Genomic DNA, 20,854 nt, shown 5'->3' on the forward strand with positions numbered 1-20,854 from the left:
AATCTGCCACTAAACTAGTGTGACTGATCTCCACAGTGATCTCTTGATTGAGATGTTTTTTATGAAAAATGATTCTTTTGTTCTGAGCTGCGACCACCTGTCTTTTTTTGTCTTCTTATTTCAGCTGTGAGCTCAGCAATGAGGCGCTCGCTCACAAACCGCTCTGCCAGACTTGGCCTTCAGCTCCCAAAAGCCGCCAATAATCCACACGCTCATTTTTATTCCACGTCCCCTTCTTGTCACCCCACCGGAGCCTTTTATAAAAGAGCCGGTGTCCGCCACAGTCTGCTCATTACGCCTCGACATCCCTTTGACACTAAACTGGTATGTACAACGACTCTTTTCTAGCTTGCTGTATATCGTGTGTTGGTTTATTCATCATACCCGGATTTATTTGCATCCATTCTTTGTTCAATATAGCAATTAACCATATGGTGGAAAGTGATTTTTAAAAAAAAATAGAACTTGGATGTGTCAATTCTCAAAGTGTTTGCTATTGGGATCCTTCAGTATTACTGGCAGAGAAAGGGAGAGTTACCTGAAGCTACTTGTTTATGAAATGAGACAAAATCTACTCAAGACTGAGTAACTGGTGAGAAATCTGATGTGTATTTCATTCAGATCTTAATTGCTGTACTGTATATGCAAGAATAGAAGACATTTTTAACTCCGATATTGTCCAACCAATAATAATTCACCTGTATATGAAATAACAAATTTAGCCTTATGAAATGGTTTAATGATAGATAAAAAAATACCGGTAGCCATTGCAATGTAGCACAATGTAACAGACTATGGTTCTTCTAAAAAAAAAAGGGGGGGAAATGAGGAAAAAGCATATTGCAATATATGTATCAGGAATAACCTGCTGGGGACGGGACATTCATAATGATCAGTGCAAAAGAAATCTGCATTGACTACTACTAACTTTTATGTTTATTGGTTTAGCCTACACCGTTCAATTCAAACCTTTGTTTTCAAAAACTACCAAAGAAACATTTTGAAAACTTCCAGAAAAAATGTCCGGATTTTATGAGCCAATTTAAAATGCATTATTTGAACATAAATTATATTAACATACACAATAAATACAAGCTTGTTAATCATTTCCTAACTATCCAGGAATTAAAAAAAAAAAAAAAAAAATCATTTGTCTTAAGACCACTCAACATTGTCTAAATATAACTGAAAAAACTTTTTTGTCAGGGAATACAAAAATAAATAAAAACTGAGCTGTCGTTCAGGTCCACAAGCACAGCCAAACTCAACAAAAAATGAAGGCTCCCGTTGCCTGCTTTAAGACCACATAAATAACATAAAAAGTAAAATTGGGGAGGAGGTAAACGTCATTTTACTACATTTCTCTCCAAGCAGCTTCCTACTCGAGTTTTACAGGTTAACAAGTTAACACAGTTTAATGTTATGCTAACTCTGATGCCGGTCGGACTTTCAGTAGCAAAATTAGTGGTGTGTTCCCCACTTTCACAACATTGACATTTTTTAACATTTCTTACAGTGGCTGCTGCTGGCTGAAAAAAAAAGTTCTAATATCCCTAATATCTCTAATATCTAATGTGTCTGTGTGTGTGTGTGTATCATAATAATAATAGCATAAAAATTCACTTAATAATGGTGGGGTCAATTACAACAGTTAAATCATATGGGAAGACAATCTAAATGTCCTATATAGCTGAAGTCATTATATAACGCAAAGAAGGTTGCTTAAAAGTTGGTGGGGACAATTTGAGCATCCTGAAAAGTTGGTAGTGTTTTGTCCCTATCGTCACTATGCAAACTTACACTCTTGTGTGTATATATATATATATATGACAGAAAAATGTCTTACAAAATTACAAGTCTTTAAAAATCATACATTTTGTGCAAAAATATTTTTTTAGAGACATACCCCCCCCCCAAGTTCAAAGAAGCCAAAAAAGTTAAAAGTTGTCTTTGGAAAAAAATATACAATGAAAAAATGAAATACAACAATTTCTCTCCCAAAATGTATCCCTGTCATACATGTATTTTGGTCTTTAAAAAAGGAATTAAACCATGCAGTGATTTAAGATGAATGACAACCATAGTAGTATTTGGAATGGCTTTGTTATGCTTATATTATTGGCTGCTAGTTCCCACACTGTATTTTAAAACTGTATTCGCTTGTTTAATAGTAGGTTGTAAATTATATTGTGGACCCCAAAGTTGCGGTAAGTAGTTCTACGTCTTAACTGCTTATGTGCTGCATGTGTTAGCGCTTCAACTTCCTTGCTCGTACTCTAGTTCCCTCTGAGGGTGATAATATACATGTCATGTATATCACAGATTTAGCTCCCTTGAGCATTTTTACCACCTTTTGATTAGAAGGGTTCACACTGTACTTTGTGTGTTTATGGCACTGTCATGTTAAGTCAAAGTTATGGCCGGTAATACTGTACTGTTTGCAATCATCCATCATTAAATGCTATCCAGCGGCATGTCAATTTAAGTAGACTATGAAGATTATGTTGCAGGAGTTTGAACCCTTTAAGCAACAGAATGCAACATTGTAGTTCGACCGCACTCATTCGGGCCACAGAAATTTTAACGATGGCGCAACGTGGTATTCTGACGCCGATCCCTCGCCTGTTGACCTTGTGCCATGTTTATTCCCATTGACATGGTCTGAATGCGCTTCATGGTTGGCCAAAGCTCCCGACTATGTAAGGCCTTCATCCATCATGTTAATGCGCTCGTGGCGGGAAATGTCCATGTTATTAATTGTTTAGGCAACCATTGTCAACATACTGGAGGTGGCTGAGAACACAAAGGGAGTTTTAGAATCAGACTTTTTCCTCAAGAATACATAAATGCATAAGGATTTGTTCATTTTATGGTCAGTGTTGTCTGGGAGATATGTTGGTATTTTAATAGCTTAAAGGGAGCTAAATTATTTTTTCAACCACAATTTTATACTGGTGTTTGCTGGTTTAATTAACAAGATTAAAGAATTTTAGTTTATATAACAGAACCATAAAATTGTTTTTAACCATTTTTACAATACTTCTATTTGAATATTTAAAAAATTAACAAAACAATTTCATCAGGCAGTCTAACTTGCTGCTTCAGCATCTTTAAGTCTTTTTTTTTTATTATTATTATTTAAAAGTTTATAAAACATACAGATATACTGTATTTTTAATTTTACTTTAAAAACATGCTTTTATGTATAAGTAAAAATATAGTTATTTTGGCCTGCAGGTAAACTTTATGGCGCTTCAGCATGTTTAAACAACTTTTTTTTTTTAACAGGCTTATATTACATACTGATGAATTGTTTCCCCCCCAAAAAAATTTATATGGCAATTTTGCAATTGTATTATTTTGTTGATCGTTAAATGTAAACTATGAGCTATTTTCAATAACTGCTTGTCTTTTTGGTCACAACCGTGCTTTTGATTTATCTTTTAAAATTCACACAAGTCTACTACCTTAGCATGAGGCAACTCATTAAAAGAACAAATACATATTGAATATACAGTCATGTGAAACAATTAGGACACCCCATTAAATATTTAGTTCTTTATTAAGAAATGTTCGCATATCAATGTCTGATCTTGTTTTTCTTCATCACTATCACTGGAAAAGTGATTTAATTAGAGGTAAACAACAAAAATTAACATTGTTTTACTCATTAAACCAAATATATCAACAAAAATGCATATTCTAACTGAGGAAAAGGTTAGGACACCCTACCACCTAATAGCTAGTGTTACCCCCTTTGGCTGAAATAACTTCAGTGAGATGCTTTTTGTAGCCATCTACCAGTCTTTGATATCGGTCTGAAGAAAGTTTGGCCCACTCCTCAACGCAGAATACTTTCAACATTGACTGAATGTTGAAATGAGAGAAAACAGCATGGTGAGATAATAGGAGCTGTCTGAGGCCTTCAGAAAGAAGATTGTAGACGCTAATGAGTCAAGGGATTTCAAAAGATTTCAAAAGAATATAGAATCCGCCATGCCACTGTCCGGAAAATAGTCTACAAGTGGGAGACATTCAAAACAACTGGCAACATGCCCAGATCTGGCCGTCCAAGCAAGTTCACCCCGAGACGACCGCAAAATGCTAAAAGAAGTCTCCAAAAACCCTAAAATGTCTTTACAGAACCTACAGCAGGCTCTTACTACTGTTGATGTGAAAGTGCATGCCTCTACAATCAGGAAGAGACGACACAAATTTAACATTAATGAGAGGTTTGCAAGGAGGAGACCTTTGCTCTCCGAGAAGAACATGATGGCCAGACTGAAGTTTGCCAGAGTGAATGGAGACAAAGACCACGACTTCTGGAATAATGTTCTTTGGACAGATGAATCTAAAATTGAATTATTTGGACACCAGAACAGAGGAAATGTTTGGTGTAAAAGTAAACCCAATACATCATTCCGGGAAAAGAACCTCATACCAACTGTGAAGCATGAAAGTGGAAGTGTCATGGTTTGGGGATGCTTTGCTACAGCAGGACCTGGCCAGCTCACCATCATAGAATTCACCATGAATTTTATCGTGTATCAGAGGGTTCTTGAGGAACATGTGAGATCATCTTTGAAAAAAAATAATAAAGCTGAAGCAAACTAGATCTCAACATAACAATGACCCAATTACCAGTAGTTCCACCAAGGACTGGCTGAAAAGAAATGAGGAGTCCTGGAATGGCCGAGTCAAAGCCCAGATCTTAATCCCATGCTGTGGGGTGACTTGAAACGGGCTGTACATGCAAGAAACCCCTCAAACATCTCACTGTTAAAAGTATTCTGCGTTGAAAAGGGGGGCAAACTTTCTTCAGACTGATGTCGAAGACAGGTAGATGGCTACAAAAAGCGTCTCACTGAAGTTGTTTCAGCCAAAGCGGGTAACACTAGCAATTAAGTGGTAGGGCTTCCTAACTTTTTCCTCGCTTAGAAGATGCATTTTTGTTGATATATTTGCTTTAACGAGTAAAACAATGTTAATTTTTGTTGTTTACTTAATTAAATCACTTTCTTTTCCAGAGATTAAGAAAAACAAGATCAGACAATGATATGTGAACATTTCTTAATAAAGAACTGAATATTTAATGGTGTGTCCTAATTTTTTCACATGACTTTATTTTCCGTCACTTTTAATACTGCTCATTCATTAGCTGAAATATTTATAATACAACACTAAGTAAAATTACATTGTAACTACCACTGAGTGTATGAAAATTATAGTATATTCCTCCTAACTGAAGAAAGTCTGTTCACTATGCGAAGTCCCCCAATGCAAGTAGATTAAACGGTAATAGGAGGTCCAGCTGGTGTTAATAGCCACTGGCTGCCAAGTTCAAAGCCCTCTCGCGACACGTCCTTTGGAGTAAATCAAATTAACAAAGAATGATCGGCCGCATAATACCTCGCTCTTATTCGGGTGATGTGACTCAGCTGCGGCCTCTCCTATTCCGAGATCACCAGTTTGTTATATTTGAACACAGAAAGTCATGTTGGCAACACAGTGGTATGAAAAAGTATCTGAACCTTTTGGGATTTCTCACATTTCTGCATAAAATCACCATCAGATGTGATCTGCTCTTTGTCAAAATCACACAGATGAAAAAACTGTCTGCATTAACTAAAAACCCCCAAACATTTATAGGTTTTCATATTGTAATGAGGATATTATGCAAACAATGACCGGAGAGGGAAAAATAAGTAAGTGAACCATCACATTTAATATTTTGTGCCCCCCTTGGCAGCAACACTTCCTGTAGCCGCAGATCAGTCTGGCACATCGATCAGGAATAATCTTGGTCGATTGTTCTCTACAAAACTGCTGTAGTTCAGTCAGATTCCTGTGATGTCTGTCATGAATCGCTGTCTTTCGGTCATGCCACAGCACCACAATGGGGTTCATGTTTGGACTTTGACTCGGCCACTCCAGCACGTGTATTTTGTTCTTCTGAAACCATTCTGAAGTTGATTTACTTCCGTGTTTTGGATCATTGTCTTGTTGCCGCATCCATCCTCTTTTTAGCTTCAACTGTCTGAAAGACGGCCTCAGGTTTTCCTGCAAAACATCCTGATAAACTTTTGAATTCATTCTTCCATTAATGATTGCAAGTTGTCCAGACCCTGAGGTAGCAAAACAGCCCCAAATGATGATGATCCCTCCACCATGCTTCACAGTAGGGATGAGGTGTTGATGTAGGTGAGCTGTTCCATTTTTCCTCCACACATGACGTTGTGTGTTACTCCCAAACATTTCAACTTTGGTTTCATCAGTCCACAAAATATTTTGCCAAAACTTCTGTGGAGTGTCCAAGTGCCTTTCTGCGAACATTAAACTAGCAACAGTGTTTTTTTTTTTTTTAGACAGCAGTGGTTTCCTCCGTAGAGTCCTCCCATGAAAACCATTCCATCCTCCTTCTCTTTCCATAGTTTTACATATAGTTGATGTGTGCACAGACATATTTGACTGTGCCAGTGATTTCTGTAAGTCTTTTTTACCTCTCTGAGTAGTTTGCGCTGAACTCTTGGCGTCATTTTTGGTGGACGGCCACTCCTTGGGAGAGAAGCAACATTGCCAAAATCTCTCCATTTGTAGACAACTTCTCTGACTATCGATTGATGAACATCCATATTAGAGATGGTTTTGTATCCTTTCCAGGTTTATACAAACAACCATCGTTGATCGCAGGTCTTCAGACAGCTCTTTTGACCGAGCCATGATGCACATCAGACAATGCTTCCCATCAAGACATTTCTTACCAGGTGTGTGTTTTATAATGGGCAGGGCAACTTTAAACCACTTATCAGTGATTGGGCACACACCTGAATTAAAATGTTTGATAAAAATGGGTTTCAATTGCTCTTTAAGTCTCCTTCGGCAGAGGGTTTACTTACACTTTTTTCCCCCTTCTGTCATTGTTTGCGTGCTATCCTCATTAAAATATGAAAACCTATAAATGTTTGGGTGGTTTTAGTTAAAGAAGACACTGTATTTTCATCTGTGTGATTTTGACAAAGATCAGATCACATTTGATGGTGATTTTATGCAGAAATATGAGAACTTCCAAAATGTTCAGATACTTTTTCATACCAATGTATGTTCTTTGAACTCATTCGCTGCCATTAATGATGATGGCTGTTCAATCGATTTTGACTCTACACAGGGCTGTGTAGACTTTTCATGTCTACGGTATTTCCAATGACATGTACACAGTATTTTCTTCCATAACTGGAGTTTCTTGATTTTTAACTCTTGACTTATTTGTTTTTCAGTGTCAAAATGTCTGATTTAGAAGATCATGGGTGAGTAAATTTTGACAAGTTCACCATACATGTTTACTTTTAAACACCCAGCTGCAATACATTTCCATTTTGTTTCCTTCTAGAGTACACCAAGAGGGTAAGTACCTTCAATTTAAAATGAATAAAGCTAATAATCCTCTTGTCCTCATTCATCACTTTTGACATTTTTTCCACCGTAGAGGAAGATGAGCATGGAGAAGGAGGTAAGAATGTATGTGAGGATTTATTTTGTCATTGTCAATTATTTGTATGATTACTTATTCACTGTACACCTTTTTTTTTTTTTTTTGCTTTACATATTGAAGGAGAACGACCAAAGCACAAGTTAGTATCTCGTGTATTTTTTAGGACAAAACTGTGCAGATGTACTTAATGAAGTGGCCCGAAATTGTTTTACAGGCCGGTTGCTACGCAGCTCGCTCCTCCGAAAATCCCTGAGGGCGAGCGGGTGGACTTTGATGTACGTTACTGTTTTTTATGTTTATTGTATAAAAATCAAACATGGTGACGCAACACTTGTAGACAGACAATAAAATGGTACTTGTAGTTATTTATTGCATTTTTAATCATTTGCAAAGAAACATTGTATTCATTCCATTTTTTTGTTGGTTTTCCATCAGGATATCCACAGGAAGCGCATGGAAAAAGACCTTCTAGAGCTCCAGACCTTGATCGATGTCCACTTTGAGCAGAGGAAAAAAGAAGAGGAGGAGCTCATCGGACTCAAATCGAGGATTGTAAGTATTTATTTATTTATGTGCAGTAAATAAAACACTCATTTGTGTTTTTTGTTGTGCCTCAGGAAAGTCGCCGGGCAGAAAGAGCCGAGCAGCAGCGAGTGAGGGCCGAAAAAGAGCGTGACAGACAGACCAAGATCGCGGTAATTAACCATTATTAAGTTTTTGACAGCTGGCCATCCAGAAAAACCAGATTGGTGAGCTTTAAAGTTGATGTCTGCAGGTGGAGAGGCAAAGGAAGGAGGAGGAGGAGGCCAAGAAGAGGGCGGAAGATGAAGCCAAGAAGAAGAAAGTGCTGTCTAACATGGGCGCTCACTTTGGAGGATTCTTGGCCAAGGTTATTGATTTTGCACTTTCTGAGAAATGTGAAATGTTATTGTTGTGATTTTCTTAATTAATCTTGATTAGTCTGCAACCCTGACAAGCATAAACGGCGTTGACAATGGATGAATCTTGATTGGTGCAGGTGGAGCAGAGGCGGGGCAAAAAGCAAACGGCAAGGGAAATCAAGAAAAAGACGCTTTCTGAGAGGAAACAGCCGCTTGTCATTGATGACCTAAGAGAGGACGCTCTCAGGTCATTTTCAAGCATAATGTCACCATCGTTACCGACCCAAATATTAGTATGTACGTGTCAACGAAAATGTATTTGTCTTCTAGAAAAAAAGCCAGCGAGATGTGGGAGTGCATCTACCAGCTAGAATCTGAGAAATTTGACTTATCTGAGAAAATGAAGAAGCAGAAATATGAGGTGAATTCTTTCACCAAGCATAGACTTCACTATCAGTTGATGGGACATGTGGCTCGGGGCCAATCCGTAGGGGGCCTATTTTCAATCACTTAAAATTAAAATATTTTCAAAACCAAAGCCACTGGCGACCTAAAACCAAAACAGGCATAGGCATACGGTGGGGCAAAAAAGTATTTAGTCAACTACCAATTTTGCAAGTTCTCCTACTTGAAAAGATTAGAGAGGCCTGTAATTGTCAACATGGGTAAACCTCAACCATGAGAGACAGAATGTGAAAAAAAACAAAAAGAAAATCACATTGTTTGATTTTTAAAGAATTTATTTCCAAATTAGAGTGGAAAATAAGTATTTGGTCACCTACAAAGAAGCAAGATTTCTGGCTGTCAAAAAGGTCTAACTTCTTCTAACGAGTTCTAACGAGGCTCCACTCGTTACATGTATTGATGGCACCTGTTTTAACTCATTATCGGTATAAAAGACACCTGTCCACAATCAGTCACACTCCAAACTCCACTATGGCCAAGACCAAAGAGCTGTCGAAGGACACCAGAGACAAAATTGTAGACGTGCACCAGGCTGGGAAGACTGAATCTGCAATAGGTAAAACGCTTGGTGTAACTGTGGGAGATATTAGTAGAAAATGGAAGACATACAAGACCACTGATAATCTCCCTCGATCTGGGGCTCCATGCAAGATCTCACCCCATGGTATCAAAATGATAACAAGAACGGTGAGCAAAAATCCCAGAACCACACGGGGGGACCTAGTGAATGACCTACAGAGAGCTGGGACCACAATAACAAAGTCTACTATCAGTAACACAACGCGCCGCCAGGGACTCAAATCCTGCATTGCCGGACGTCCCCCTGCTGAAGAAAGTCCACGTCCAGGCCTGTCTGCGGTTCGCTAGAGAGCATTTGGATGATCCAGAAGAGGACTGGGAGAATGTGTTATGGTCAGATGAAACCAAAATAGAACTTTTTGGTAGAAACACAGATTCTTGTGTTTGGAGGAGAAAGAATACTGAATTGCATCCAAAGAACACCATACCCACTGTGAAGCATGGGGGTGGAAACATCATGGTTTGAGGCTGTTTTTCTGCAAACGGACCAGGACGACTGATCTGTGTAAAGGAAAGAATGAATGGGGCCATGTATCGAGAGATTTTGAGTGAAAATCTCCTATCAGCAAGGGCATTGAAGATGAGACGTGGCTGGGTCTTTCAGCATGACAATGATCCCAAACACACAGCCAGGGCAACAAAGGAGTGGCTTCGTAAGAAGCATTTCAAGGTCCTGGAGTGGCCTAGCTGTCTCCAGATCTCAACCTCATAGAAAATCTGTGGAGGGAGTTGAAAGTCTGTGTTGCCCAACGACAGCCCCAAAACATCACTGCTCCAGAGCAGATCTGCATGAAGCAATGGGCCAAAATACCAGCAACAGGGTGTGAAAACCTTGTGAAGAAATACAGAAAATGTTTGGCCTCCGTTATTGCCAACAAAGGGTACATAACAAAGTATTGAAATGAACTTTTGATATTGACCAAATACTTATTTTCTACCATGATTTGCAAATATTTTTTTAAAAAATCAAACAATGTGATTTCCTGTTTTTTTTCCCACATTCTGTCTCTCATGGTTGAGGTTTACCCATGTTGACAATTACAGGCCTCTCTAATATTTTCAAGTGTGAGAACTTGCACAATTAGTGGTTGACTAAAAACTTATTTGCCCCACTGTTTATGAGTCTCCATGAGCAGTGGCATCAAAAAATTCAAAGTCGTTCCATAATAAAATCCGGATAAATGCTTGAATCAAAAAAAATTTCTAGATATGAACATAAAACGGTCTAGATTATTGGTTAAAAACAAAAAACGGGCAGTTACCGTTCATTTTACTTAAATATTTCAAGCTAAAGTTAGGCTATTTTTTTCCATTGATTTAATTGTATTCACAACATTTCCAAGTGCATGCATAGCGCGAAGAATATAATAATTACCTTGAATCCTCGACCAAATCTCTCTTGAGACACCTCTGCCTGCTTGTATGCAGTAAAACATTCATCCTATTTCCACTTAAATCCAGCGTTAGAACCCAGCGTGTGTTTGAGTTTATTATAATGAATGCCAACTCAACGTCTGCCTGGGTCCGGCCCCCTACGGAAAGGCGTGGCGCAATGTCTAAATCTATGCACTACATTTGAACAAACGACAACATGTCCCCTTTTAAAATCTTTATTTTCCCTTCGCTCAATCCAGATCAACGTCCTCCTGAACAGAATCCAACACGCTCAAAAGTTGTGAGTCGACACGTCGCAGTGTGCGTACGAGCGCTCGCGATATACTCAAAGATCTTTGTCTTCCCTCGGAGCAGCAAAAAGAGCCACGGTAAGGGGAAGGTTGGAGGACGCTGGAAGTGAGTCGACACCCTCAAGTGAAAAAAAAAAATGAAGGTGGCAATGATGTAGCAAGTTTGCAGTTTCGCACCACTTGGAATCATGTGAATAAATTGGTGTGTTGCATGAAAATTTGCATTACAGTTAATATGATCATTGACAACTCAGTCAGTGAGTGGGAAGACAACCCACGCTTCTTGTACAAAAAAAAAAAAAAAAGCCATAATGGAGACAGCTTTACTTGTCCTTGTGTGGTTGAAAAACAGCATGAAGGTCATCACTGTTTGCCACAACACATGGTTGAAATCCTGCTTCCTGACACATGTTTGATACTCGCTCTGCAAAACCAGCTTCTTGCTCTTTATTCAGGTCCAAAATGTACCTGAGGAGGCAAAAGCAACACTACAGCTTCAGTACTATGTACACTCGACTGTGTTGTCACCATGGTAACAAGCCTTGATAATTAAAAAAAAAAAAAAAAAAACTCACTTGGCCAACTCCACGATAAGCACAGCGTCTGGTGCTGCAATCTGCCGGATTTTCGGGCCCAAATGGTGCGCGCAACTTCAGAGCGTTTAACAGAAGAGGGCAGAGAAAACATGGTGAGCGACAAACACTATCTGCTGGCTGCAATTCAAATGGACATCTCAAACAGATTACACTGTACGAGCCCCCACCTTTTATATCCCGTAAGGCCTAATATGACAGCTGTGTTTAAAAATGAGCTTTTATGAAACTCACTGGTACGAAGGAATAGTAATAAAAGGAAAAATACTGTATTTGTCACCTGGTGGAGAAGTGAATGATGTGGAAGAAATGGGCATATTTCCCCTTTTCCGCCATCTTCTCAAGGGAATCCAAGGGCAGGAAATTGACAGAAACCCCTTTAAGACGTGTCAGTTCTGAAAAAAAAAAAGGAGTAAACAGATTTGGACTGAACATTTCTTTGTCGTCAGTGTTTTTGAGATTTCGCTTACTGCTGACTGGGACAGAATTATGTTCAATATTCGTGGGTTGATGTTCATCTTCTGTGTCAGACTGAGTTGTGCATTCTTGTTTCCTGGACAGGGATTGAAACAACTCTTGCACATTCGCGAAGGAAATGTCCTGTGCTGTCTGCAGACACAAAATTACAAGTAAACTTACAGTAATTTTCGGACTACAAGCCGCTATTTTTTCCCTTCATTTTGAATCCTGCGGTTTATAGTCCAGTGCGGCTTATTTGTTGATTTATTTGGATTAATAGGTAACACATGCCTCCTAGCATGCATTGCAGCGCTACAGATGTAAATAACAATCAAAATTCATGTTCTCTGCTAATTATTCATTCAGTTACTGTTCCAGTTGTTTCATTAATTGCTTGTTATGGTATTTGGTAACACTTTATTTGACAGTGGCGTCATAAGACTGTCATAAGACGGTCACATTTATGACATGACACTATCATGGGCATTACTGAATGCTTATGACAGATGTCATTTAGTGTCATTTGGCAAATTATGTAACTAACTCCATTTTCCAGTTTGGATCTTTTACATCTATTCAAAACTGAGATAATTTGCCGGAGAAAACTAAATGACATCTGTTATAAGCATTCATTAATGCTCATGACAGTGTCATGTCATAGTTATGATTGTATAATGACAGTCTGATGGCGCCACTGTCAATTAAAGTGTTACCAAGTACCTTAACTAGCACTTAATACAACTGGACCAGTAACTGAATAAATAATTAGCACAGAACATGAATTTTGAATGTTATTTACATCTGTGGCAGTGCAATGCATGCTGGGAGGCATGTTGGACAACAACAGTGTTGACAGCAGGTGGCAGATGAGGTTGACTGTCCTTCCAAAGGGAGCAGTGATGGCAAAATGAAGCTTCTTGAAGCAATAAGGCTTTGCAGCCAGTTGGTTCAAAACTTCATTGTGGTTCATTTGGTGTTATGACAGTCGTATGATGCCGCTGTCAAATAAAGCGTTACTTGTTAATATCTTTTGGTGTAAATATCCCTTCATACAGTGAGGACAGCTGCGGCGTATCTATCAAAAAATGCCGTTTCCGTGTCATATTTGGTGGGTAGTCAGATGCGCCTTATAGTGCGATAATTACGGTAGCCATCTTCCATATTAATTTATTCGCAATTGACGATGATCGACGTCCAACCCATTTGAAATGGAAGAGACTGCCAATTCAAATGGATTGGACGTCTGTCGCCGCTAATGGTAAGGAAACATGATCATAAATGAATACAAATCTACCTTCACGTGTTGGCCGTTCCGTGTCTTGAGCAAGCTCTCGTCTTCAGTTTCAATACCAAAGGCGAGATAAGGACTGGACGCAATGTCCCCCCAGTAGCCTTGCATGGCCACTTTGTCCCCTCTCTGGTTGAACACCCGAGAAGACAGCAAGCTCGGGTTGGTGTTCTGGTAGACGCCTTCCCTCAGTTCAAAGGCCAAGCCGCTCTCCCTCCATCGGAAGTACTGATGCTTGTTAATAACGCCACACTGTAGATGAAACGATTTTTATGTATGTTCTAATATTGTAGTAGGTGCTTTCTGGAGGCAGCAGAGGACGCTCTACTATCTAAAAAAAAAAAGGTTGGTCAGCAGAAATTTTCAGTTCAGGGCAGCCAGCGAGTCTCAAAATTTGGTATGCGGGCTCCCTCTAGTGGTAGATCAAAAATAATGGTGGACCTTCTCATATTGGCTGTTTAGGACCCACAAATCCACTCATATTTGGAGATTCTTTTTCATTTTTTAATAGTTGTGTATGTCAAGGGCGTAGGTTTGGTCTCAACATTGGTAGGGACAATATAACAGAATAACCTAAATGTACATGTACACTTTTTGCTGAGGACAAGCATTAATAAGACCAAAGAGATCAGATGAACGAGGGTCAGTGCTACATTTCGCACGAATATGAACCTAATTAATTGATAGGTGAGATCGTCAACGCAAATTAAATGTGTACTGACTTATACTAATTTTCATGTGTACTGGTTCAAGTGATAAACTGTTCATTTCCAACCTTTGCTTTCAAAAACTACTCAAGAAAGATTTTTTAAACTTCCAGAATCAATGTCTGGATTTTATTAGCAAATTTAAATTGCAATGTTTAAACATAATTTAAATTATATATACATGTTTGAGACTTCTTTCCTTCTAAACAAGGCCGTTTACAAGAAGAAAAGCATCAGTATGTGTTTTTAATTTTTTTTTTTTTTTTTGATTGTCAACACTTTCCTGTGAAACACAGACTGCGTCCTGGGACCGCTCTATCGAAGCAACTTCTTGCTCACGATTTTCTGGTTCTATAGTTTCCGGCAGAATTCACTACATTTGTCACAGTTTAATTAACGTTAACATTAGAAAACATACAGGAGACACTTTTCTCTAAGCAGCCTTCTGCTCGAGTTTTGCAGGTTAGCAAGATCACACAGTTTAATGGAATGCAAACTGATGAAAGTCGGACTTTCAGTAGCAAAATTAGTGGTGTGTTTCCCAACTCCACGACATTGACGTCTTTTTACATTACATTACAGTGGCTGCAGCTGGCAAAAACAAAACTTCTAAATTGAACTCACTATATTATGAAAATAAGGTTGCTTAAAAGTTGGTGGGACAATTTAGGCACCCTGAAAAGTTGGTCATATTATGTCGAGTGCTTCAACGATTAATCAATTAACTCGAGTATTCGATTAGAAAAAAATACTCGAATTAAATGTTTTTGCTTCGAGTGTTCGTTTAATTAAAGTGACGTTGTAATAGTTTATTTTGAAAGTGTTTGCATTTAGTTTTATTGATTAGGGCAGATACAATGCCTGGTCTGCCTCTTTTCACATAGCTGAATCCAACTGATCCCTTTTAAGACCAACAAAAGCTAAGTTTCTGTTTGAGCTAATGTTTTTAATGCATTCATAATTTAGTTTATAGGTATATTTAGAAGTTTTTTGTGGGAATATGTGTCTGAAACATTTGTGTAGAGCATTGTAAAAAAAAAAAAACTTTAGCATTTTATAGCATTTAAGCTAGCGAACTTTTTCTATGTAAGTTAGCCCATTGTTCTTTTGTTGTACACAGATCCTCATTTTAAAAAAAATGTATATGTAAAATGTAAAATGTTTGAGGCTCATCTCAGGTATTTTAATTTTTCATGTTCCTTATCCGATTACTCGATTATTCGAACTAACTAGTCCATCGATTAATCTACTACTAAAATATTCGATAGCTGCAGCCCTAGTTATGTCCCTACCGTCCCTATGCAAACCTACGCCCTTGGTGTTTGTCAATGTAGCTCATGACGGATGTAAAGGAGAGGTAAGTATTTTTCTTGTCGCATTTGATCACTGCATTAATACATCTTCAGTCTAAAACTGGAAAAATTTGGTGTAGGTATTACAAATCATAATGTAGTCTATTGTTGTTATTACCCCTTTCTCATATAGCTTCATAGTGAGATCCCAGTCGAAGCAGCCCCTTTTCGCGTCGTAGCGTGTCCCAAGGTGCTGCCTGACTCTGTAATCCCAGGCTTTGGCTATTGAGACATGAGGTGTGGAAGAAGACAATGGCTGCACCCATGATTTAAAAATCCTGGCCAGCTCATCCCGCTCCCTAAACTGAACACATATGAAGATGTAAGCTTTTTACGGACAAGATGTTAAAGCATCTGTGCTGATGCGAACACCTTGAGAAGAGCAGTGTTGAAACAGGGGTGCATGTCTGAATCCGGAATGTCGCTGACGTGGAGCAAGAGCTGCGACGCAACACGTTTCACCGTGTCATCCGTCTGACCGCGGATCACACTGTTACCAAATACCTCCAAGAACATCTCCGTCTTCTCTAGGTATGTAGAAATACTGTGTTAAACGCTATTAGGGATCAAAACTAACAAATAAAAACGTACCTACCGTTAAGTCCCATCAATTCATGGGGAGTCAGGGTGATGTAGAGCAGCAGCATCTGTCTGGCCACCACCTCCATGCAGTTTTCAAACAGCCACACCTATATTGACATGAATTATCACTCTTACCACCTTCTTTTCTGGGTCACGTTTGAAAACATGACGCTCACGTTAAGGATGTCCTCGTCTTGAAGGCCGGCCAAGGTCTTCAGAAGATGTCTCGGATCTCCATTCCCGACAAGCAAAATGTTGACTTTGCCTTCATGTTTAACAGGGCCTGAGAGTACAACATATGGTCAAAGTTGGGAAAGATAGACGGTACACTGACCAGAAGTGAAATTTGATATTATGAGAAGACTTTTTACTTAAGGGAGAAATAATCGTGTGGATGATGGACTCATTCTTGGCGGTGTTTCTTGATACTTTTATATGCAGTGGGTTCTATAACTAGCATGAATAATGGACTATCACTACATAACTATTTAAGTGTTGTATTTAAACATTCAAAAATCTTTAAAATTTCACAAACAAAAAACCCTACTCTAAGCATTATTTTTTTTATTGGGCATTTATTATGATGTGAAATCAAAAAATATTTTCTATTCATTCATTTTCATTCATTTATTATTCATTTTCTATTTTTTTTAAAATTAATTGTAGCATTTAATTCGTGATTTAGAATACTAGCTGTTTATTTTCAGTTGATATCATGAACCATAGACTTCATAATGATATAGACGGGTCACATCCGCCATACACTGCGCCTCGCCTTCCAGTAGGGGGCCAGCCCACATCAAGAGAAGTTACTCAAACATGCACGCAGCGATCTAACGCTGGATTTAGGTTGAAAAAGTACAAAAGCTGTACCGCATACAAACAGGAAAGCATTGTCGTCATAGTTAGCAATATTTACGTAAAATAACTGCTGTCAACTTTTTTGCTTTTAAACAAGAATCGAGACTGGTTTACATCCATATCTATAAATAATTCAGGGATTTAAGCATTTATTCACAAGAATTTCAACGTAAAAAGCTCTTTGTGCTGACAAGGCGGCGCCACATCGACTTAAAGACTAGCAGCACATTCAACATATTTACATAAAATAAATGCTAACTGTCAGTTTTATTTATTTTTTTGCTTTTAACCAAGAATTGAGACTGTTTTACATCCATGTCCATAAAGAATTCAGAGATTTAAGCATTTATTCACTAGAATTTTAAACGTAAAAAGTACTCTGTCTGTGTTTCCACTCGGTCAAGTTTGATGGAGATAGGCCCCCTGTTAATCGGCCCCGCGCCCCGTCAATATCATTATGAAGTCTATGCAAAAACAAATTAGCATGTAAATCCTATTAGTATTGGCCTTTTCCACGTTTTTATTTACGATTTATTTTTCTTCTTCGATTCAATTACAAGTAATATTTTTGGGGGGTTTATCGTAACCAAGGGTGTAGGTTTGGTCTCAACATTGGTAGGGACGATATAACAGCATAACTTGCATGTACAGTTTTTGCTGGTGACGGGACATTAATAAAATCAAAAGGATTGGATGAACGGGGGTCAGGGCTACATTTCTCATGAATATGAACCTAATTAATTGATAGGCTAAATGATCAATGCAAAATAAATCTATTGACTTTAACTTTCACGTGTATTGGTTCAGTTTATACACTGTTTGAGTCAAACCTTTGTTTTGAAAAACTACTGAAAATACATTTTGAAAACTTTCAGAATAAATGGATTTTATTAGCAAATTGAAACTGCAATATTTGAACATAAATTATATTAACAGACAATAAATACAAACTTGTTAATAATCTCTTAACTATCCAGGAATGCAAAAAAATAAACATTTGTCTTAAGACCACTCAACATTGTCTAAATAAATAAGTTAAATATAAATGAAAAAAAAAAAAAAACTTGGAGTATAACAAAAATAAAAATAGAGCCTTCCTTGGGTAAAACACTACCGCTTTTGCCCACAAGCACAGCCAAACTCAACAAAAACAAAACTTTTTACCTCGATTACGATGAATGTATGATTATCTGAAAAAATGTCTGCATAAGCTGCAAATAATATTTTAAAATAAATAACGTACAAAATAAGTTAACTTGCATTTATTTATAATGTATTATCAGCTAGTCAAAGGTGTGTTTGAGGGGGGTAAAATGGACCGGCACATTCAGCAAGTGAAAAGGGGTAAATGTAAGTCTGAACATAATGAAAATAATTCACTTAATTATGGTAAGGTCAATTCTATCCTTTTTAACATATGGGAAGACAATTGAAATGACCTATATAACTAAACCCGGTACATAATTCAAATATGGTTGCTTAAAAGTTGGTGGGGACAATTTGAGCATCCTGAATAGTGTTGTGTCCAAGGGCGTAGGTTTGCATAGGGACGGTAGGGACAAAACACTTGCAACTTTTCAGGATGCTCAAATTGTCCCCACCAACTTTTATGCAACCTTATTTGCAGTATATAATGTGTTAAGTTATATAGGTCATGTAGATTCTTCCCATATGTTGTAATGATAGAATTGACCCTACTATTATTAAGTGAATTATTTTCATTATTTTCAGACTTGCATGTACCCCTTTTCACTTGCTGAATGTGCTAGTCCATGTTTTTTTTCCCTCAAACGCACATTTGATTGTCTGATGACTTGACACCCCCTACACACCCACATTAAACACATTACATTAAACATTACATTAAACAGTGTGAACTTGCTAACCTGAGTCGGAAGCTGCTTCGCAGAAGTGTCCTTCTGTATGTGTTTTGTACTATGTTAAGGTTAATTAAACTGTGAGAAATGTAGTGAACTCTGCTCAGCTGTAAGAAATGTAGTGAACCAAGGTTTACCCCCTTCTCCCCAGTTTTCATTTTTATTTCGCTTATGTGGTCTTAAAGTTGCCCAAAGGAGCATTCATTTTTGGTTGAGTTTGGCTGTGCTTGTGAACAAAAGCAGCAGTGTTTCTCCTGAAGGATGGCTCCGTTATTATTTATTAATTTTTTAAAATTCCCTGACTAAGAATTTTTTTTTGTTATTAATTTATATAATTTACGTAATTTATTTAGACTGACAATTTTGGCGGGAGGCCCCGGGGACGACCCAGGACACGCTGGAGAGACTAAGTCTCTCGGCTGGCCTGGGAACGCCTTGGGATCCCGCCGGAGGAGCTGGTTGAAGTGGCTGGGGAGAGGGAAGTCTGGGCTTCCCTGTTAAAGCTGCTGCCCCTGCGACCCAGCACCGGAACAAGCGGAAGATAATGGATGGATGGATGGATGACAATTTTGAGTGGTATTAAGACAAATGTTTACTTTTTTGCATTCCAGGATACTTACAGGTTTGTATTTCTTGTGTATGTTAATATAATTTGTGTTCAAATAATGCAATTTAAATTTGCTATTAAAATCCAGACATTTATTCTGGAAGTTTTCAAAATGTTTCTTAAGTAGGTTTTGAAAACAAAGGTTTGAATTGTACCGTGTATCACCTGAACCAATGCATTTGCACTGCAAAAACCCACGTCCTTAAAACAAAAAAACTTAAATTCCCTTGTTTTCAGTGTAAATCTACTAGAAATAAGTGAAATTATCTGACAGTGCTTCAAGTAAATTTTACTCAGATTTCTTCAAATAAAAAAAATAGCTAGCTGAAAATGAGATGAACAGACTTATTTTAAGCAATAAGTTTGTACATTTAATCATAAAAAATATAAAGAATATTGTTCAAAACATTATTTGAAAGCATTTTTTCCTTGATTTAAAGGTGAAAAATGACTTACTTTTAGATGGGTTTAATAAGAACAAATGGTAATATTTATGAAAAGTACATGGAATAATCTGATGCATTAATCTGTTAACTAGCCCTTAAAACCCAAAACAAGATGAAGAAAAATTTACGACTAGATTTAAGAAAAATTATCATATTAAGACGTTATACTGAAAGTTAGTATAAATCGATAGATTTATTTTGCAGTAATCATTTAGCCTATAAACTAATTAGGTTCATATTGGTGAGAAATGCAGGTTATGCTGTTATAATGTCCCTACAATATTGAGACCAAACCTACGCGTATGGTTATGTCCCTACAGTCCCTATATGTAAACCTACGGCCTTGATCATCACCATTGCCAAAAATGATTTTTAGCTTCTCGCGAGAGTTGTTCGCAAACGATGTCTGACGTTCATTTTTTTTTTTTTTTTTTAATTTTTTTTTTTTTTTGTATCGTGTGAATTTGTTTTAGTCCGAACTCATTTTGATTGAGCATCTCACTGAAGAAAGTTACCCGACAAAAATTAACCATAATCTGGACTAGCTCATAGTAAGAATTAGAAGAAAATAAATAATAGAATTTAATGTGTTTCCAAGGTGTTGTTGGCAGCTGCTCACCTGCACTGATGAGGTCTCGAGCTGGACTGAAACCCCACCAGTTAATGCAGCCTGCGCCTTCCGACGGCCGCCCGGCGCTCATTTTATCACGAGGAGACTTCGGTGGAGGCTTGGTAACAGCGAATGGTCCGTCGACGAAGTTTCCCTCACTAAACTAATAGCGTGAGTCTTATGGAGGGGTTTAACGTGACAATTGGCCTACAAACAACCAAAACTTTAGTTTCTCTTTCGTTGCCTAGCAACAGTTTTCCGCGCTCTACGCGCATGCGCACTGTAGGGCACGATATATTTATGTTCGGTAAAACGTGACAATTCTAGTTAAAAAGTTAGACATAATAAGCGGCACGACAAGCAAAAATGTTCA

At 37.9% G+C, this 20,854-nt stretch overlaps 3 protein-coding genes across 8 annotated transcripts in view; 2 read left to right on the top strand and 1 right to left on the bottom strand.

The window, feature by feature from the left end:
- The first annotated feature begins 118 nt into the window (after positions 1 to 118).
- On the top strand, positions 119 to 14,564 carry LOC130910066 (troponin T, slow skeletal muscle-like). 2 transcript variants are annotated; one of them, XM_057827118.1, is made up of 14 exons: positions 304 to 324; positions 6,661 to 6,764; positions 7,275 to 7,304; positions 7,388 to 7,401; positions 7,484 to 7,507; positions 7,610 to 7,628; positions 7,704 to 7,764; positions 7,925 to 8,041; positions 8,107 to 8,184; positions 8,265 to 8,378; positions 8,508 to 8,617; positions 8,701 to 8,791; positions 11,049 to 11,089; positions 11,164 to 14,564. In XM_057827118.1, the coding sequence occupies exons 2-14, from the start codon at positions 6,736 to 6,738 to the stop codon at positions 11,207 to 11,209; spliced, it is 774 nt and encodes a 257-aa protein (XP_057683101.1). In that variant the 5' UTR covers positions 304 to 324; positions 6,661 to 6,735; the 3' UTR covers positions 11,210 to 14,564. The 2 variants fall into 2 exon arrangements, with proteins under 2 accessions (XP_057683102.1, XP_057683101.1); XM_057827119.1 differs by lacking the exon at positions 6,661 to 6,764 and having other exon boundaries at positions 119 to 324.
- Positions 10,714 to 20,663, bottom strand: LOC130910062 (dynein axonemal assembly factor 3-like). Of its 2 annotated transcripts, XM_057827115.1 has the most exons (10): positions 20,491 to 20,663; positions 16,257 to 16,363; positions 16,094 to 16,187; positions 15,871 to 16,025; positions 15,617 to 15,802; positions 13,446 to 13,691; positions 12,163 to 12,301; positions 11,973 to 12,087; positions 11,675 to 11,749; positions 10,714 to 11,567 (listed from the first exon to the last, which is right to left on the bottom strand). In XM_057827115.1, the coding sequence occupies exons 1-10, from the start codon at positions 20,570 to 20,572 to the stop codon at positions 11,423 to 11,425; spliced, it is 1,344 nt and encodes a 447-aa protein (XP_057683098.1). In that variant the 5' UTR covers positions 20,573 to 20,663; the 3' UTR covers positions 10,714 to 11,422. The 2 variants fall into 2 exon arrangements, with proteins under 2 accessions (XP_057683098.1, XP_057683097.1); XM_057827114.1 differs by having other exon boundaries at positions 11,973 to 12,301.
- Positions 20,318 to 20,854, top strand: part of LOC130910060 (receptor-type tyrosine-protein phosphatase H-like) — a 47,336-nt gene continuing 46,799 nt past the window's right edge. For 3 of the 4 annotated variants that reach the window (XM_057827101.1, XM_057827104.1, XM_057827105.1), the window contains exon 1: positions 20,318 to 20,652. The gene's annotated coding sequence lies outside the window, so the exon portion shown is untranslated. The remainder of the gene's footprint in view (positions 20,653 to 20,854) is intronic. The other variant, XM_057827102.1, reaches the window with a different exon arrangement.

This window comes from Corythoichthys intestinalis, chromosome 21, assembly GCF_030265065.1.
Source record: "Corythoichthys intestinalis isolate RoL2023-P3 chromosome 21, ASM3026506v1, whole genome shotgun sequence".
Classification (NCBI taxonomy): Eukaryota; Metazoa; Chordata; class Actinopteri; order Syngnathiformes; family Syngnathidae; genus Corythoichthys; species Corythoichthys intestinalis.